The following is a 3,746-nucleotide window of genomic DNA, read 5'->3' on the forward strand; positions in this document are numbered from 1 at the left end:
CACGGCTTCACGGGGCTTATTGCTTTATTAATTCTTAATAATACATATGCAGCCTGTTAGTTGGACTATCACGAACAAACTTGACATTGCACATCTGAAGTTGAAGCCGGAGCTCCTGCTCTGTCCTGCAGGTGTTTGATCTGCGTCAGTGCCACAGACAGATGCAGCAGCAGGCGGCGACAGCACAAGCAGCGGCGGCCGCTCAAGCAGCAGCGGTGGCCGGAAACATCCCCGGCCCCGGATCCGTGGGAGGAATCGCTCCTGCTATCAGTAAGTGCTCCTACCGCTTACACGCCAGAACTTGGACATTTGAGTCTCATACCTGCAAACCTGTCGCCTTTTGACATTGAAATAGGCCGATCATATGAATTGTGCAAAAACTTATTTGAACTGTATAGTTGCTTAAATCGCAGATTTGAATAGACCAAGACATTTAATAGCATAGACATTGGTGTTGTTTCAAAACAAAGTTGCTACCTAGACAAGTGTAGTTCTATTGTAATAATCAGAATTTTCCAGCATGATTTCTGCTGCAGTAGCATTGTGTATGGAAGCTTGTTTCTACCACGGAAAACAAAAAAATAAAGGTAACTGTGACTTTGAATTAAATTCTTTTTTTTTTTTGCAGTCGCAAGTTTATATCTCACAATTTACTGATGTTTTTCCTCAGAATTGCAAGTTTATATCTAGCAATTGCAAATTATGCATTTGAAATTGAAATTGAGCTGTTTTTCAGAATTCTGAGTTTATATCTCAATTTTTTCTCTGAATTCTGTTTTTCTCTCCCAATATTTCTTTTTTTCCCTCTGAATTCTGAGCTTACATCCTGCAATTTTTGCTTTTTTCCTGGGAATTTTAATTTTATCTAAAAAAAAAATGTTTTTTTAATTTAATCTTAAGAGTTAATCTTGCAATCTTTTTTTTGTTTTTCCCAGAATTCTTAGTTTACATCTTGCAATGTTTTTTTTCTGAATAACGAGTTTATATCTTGCAATTTAAATTATTATTTATTTATTTATTTGTTTTTTTCTGAGCTTACATCTTGCAGTTGTTTTTTTTTTTCTGACACAGAATATAAAAAAAGTTACTTGCAACTTTTTCTCTCACAAGTCTCGTTTGTTTAACTGTGAATTTATCTCTCAATTATGACTTTTTTCCTGAGAATTGTTTTACAAAACTTTACATCCTGCAATTTTTACTTTATTCTTAGAATTAGAGTTTACATCTTACAATTCTGACTTTTTCTCTCAGGATTGTAGAAAAAAAGTCACAATTGTGAGACAAACTCAGAATTGTAAGGAAAACAATTAAGAATAGTGCAGTTAAAAAGTCACAATTACTTTTTAAACATTTTATTGTATGGCGGAAACAAGCTTCCATAGTTCTGAATCTGTTTTGGTGTAAAGTGCATCATGTGGTCACTAGGGCTGTCAAAATGGTTGAAAAACTAAATTCGAATTTTGTACTTAAATATGATCAATATTCAAATTTAAAAGGCATCATTTCAGTTAGAGGGAAAAAAAGCTTTTGGCTTCTCTCCTGAGGCCACAAGAGGGCGCATCGAGCAAAATATTACTAATGCACATTTCTTCAAAGCAATAAAATAAAACAACTATCTTTGGAAAAAAGTGCATAATGTTTAAATTAATGTTTATAAACCATATATAATTAATTTGCTTAAACAATTAGAAGCAAAACAGCATCATGTATGTATAGTTTAATACAAAGGACCGAAAACCAATCACAAAGAGTGCTTTTTCTATTTAAAAACATGTGGGATGGGGAAAACCGCCATAAAGTATCGAGACATGTTTTTTAAAAGTTAAACTTGCGTTAATTTTACATTATTTTCTAAACATGCGTCTCTCTTGTGCGAGACACGAGTGCAACGCTGATAGATGTCCCTCTAGAAAATGCGTGAAATATGCGTTCTGTGTTTCAGTTTTGCCATAAACAACATAATCTCTGTATTAATGTTCTCTTTTTCCGCAATATTTTGAATGAACAACGCAGCAGCGCCGCATCTAGTGGCTTCAACTGGATAAGCTATGAAAAACATTAAAATGCAACGACACTTACATCGTCATCGCGTCTCGTGCGCCGCTGATAAGGCTTCCTGACGCACGCCTAAAATTCAAATGCAACGTTTTTGCATTTGAATGTGGATTTTTATTTTAAATTCGACGAATATTCGAAATTAGAATTTTTATTTGACAGCCCTAAAACACACAAACACACACACGTTTACTCGCTATGTAAATGGGGAAATGCTGCTCTATTATTCTATTCTATGTTTTATTCAATCAAGTCAAGTCACATTTATTTCTGTAGCGCTTTGTATTATGCAGATTGTGTCAAAGCCACTTCAAAGTAAATAAACAGGAAAATAACTATTAATGTTGTAAAATTCTTCAATTATTAATTTTAGCTTTAAATCAGCTCTACAGAAGACAGTAGTGTCATTTCAGCTCAGTTCAGTTCAATGTTGATTCAGTTCAGTTATTCAAATTTTCTTTTGACAGCCCTAGTGGTCACATGTTATCATAGATTTACCGAAGTATTAATCGCTCATGTAGGTTTGTCTGCGGCCGCTGGCATCGGTGTGGACGACCTCCGCCGGCTCTGCATCCTGCGCATGAGCTTCGTCAAGGGCTGGGGTCCCGATTACCCCCGACAGAGCATCAAAGAGACGCCCTGCTGGATCGAGATCCACCTGCACCGCGCACTGCAGCTGCTGGACGAGGTCCTGCACACCATGCCCATCGCCGACCCCACGCCGCTGGACTGAGATCAGACACTGGACCTGACAAACCCAGTACCGCCGAACTGTGCGAACGATGCAGAGAGAGTCAACGCCACACAGATCTACACTGCTGCATTTACTTCATTTGCTTATTTAGTTTTTGCCTGTGTTGCATTTGTTCTTGTAACATTCAGACCTTGAAGTGCACAGGACCCAGTGTTATATATCTATATGCAAAAGCGTTTTGCATGAAGATGATGCGCGGTTGCCAGCTCTGCAGGGGTGCATGCTGGGATTCGGTTGAGTCTTCAAGAGCTGTTTAAATTAATATGTTCCCAGACATTTGCTTCATGCTGTTGCTTCACTAGCCACTAGAGTCTCCCATTATGTCTAAATGATGCCATTTTCAGTCAGACTGGTCTTATTTTTTATTTTTTTTTTTACTTTGTTTTGATCATCATCTCTTAATGCAAACCAGAGTCTCTCAGGCCAAACGTTTGTGGTCTGGAAGTATGATGGAAATCATGTGGCATTTCCCTTCTCTTGAGTTGCAGTGTTTGGGTTAAAGTGGTTTGGACTCGCAGTCGTATTAGCAGGTGTTGCATGTACAGAAGACAAGCGTTTTCTTTCAAGATTCTCACTAGCAGCTAATTGGCTTGACTTTTTTTAATTATTTTTTTTGCAAGTTTCTCACTGTATCCTGCTGACATAATCATAGCAAGACGTATTAATGGTTCGTCTAAACTCGTACACGCACGAGCAATAACAACCGGCTTTGTTCTGAATGCTTTTTCTTTTCTTTCAGCCGTGTACTTGTTCTAGCACTGTATGCATGTTTGTTTTTCTTTCCATCTTTCAGTTTCTCTTCTTTGCAGCCTGTGAATAAAAATGTTCTGCAGCTCTTTTACAGAAAAACAAATTGGCCTCAGTACGAGGATGTGTGGTTTAACGGAATGGTTTGCCCAAAAATGAAAACTAGCTGAAAATGTACACACCCTCGGAT

General features: G+C 37.6%; 1 protein-coding gene across 2 annotated transcripts in view; it reads left to right on the forward strand.

Annotated features, from left to right (window-relative positions):
* LOC107665456 (mothers against decapentaplegic homolog 4-like) overlaps window positions 1-3,403 on the forward strand; it is a 17,063-nt gene extending 13,660 nt beyond the window's left edge. For both annotated transcript variants that reach the window (XM_016456332.1, XM_016456331.1), the window contains 2 exons: window positions 132-270; window positions 2,577-3,403. In XM_016456332.1, coding sequence (XP_016311818.1) covers window positions 132-270; window positions 2,577-2,788 — 351 coding nt within the window. In that variant the 3' untranslated portion in view covers window positions 2,789-3,403. The remainder of the gene's footprint in view (window positions 1-131; window positions 271-2,576) is intronic.
* Window positions 3,404-3,746: the final 343 nt, after the last annotated feature.

This window comes from Sinocyclocheilus anshuiensis, unplaced genomic scaffold, assembly GCF_001515605.1.
Source record: "Sinocyclocheilus anshuiensis isolate Anshui unplaced genomic scaffold, SAMN03320099.WGS_v1.1 scaffold495, whole genome shotgun sequence".
Taxonomy (NCBI): Eukaryota; Metazoa; Chordata; class Actinopteri; order Cypriniformes; family Cyprinidae; genus Sinocyclocheilus; species Sinocyclocheilus anshuiensis.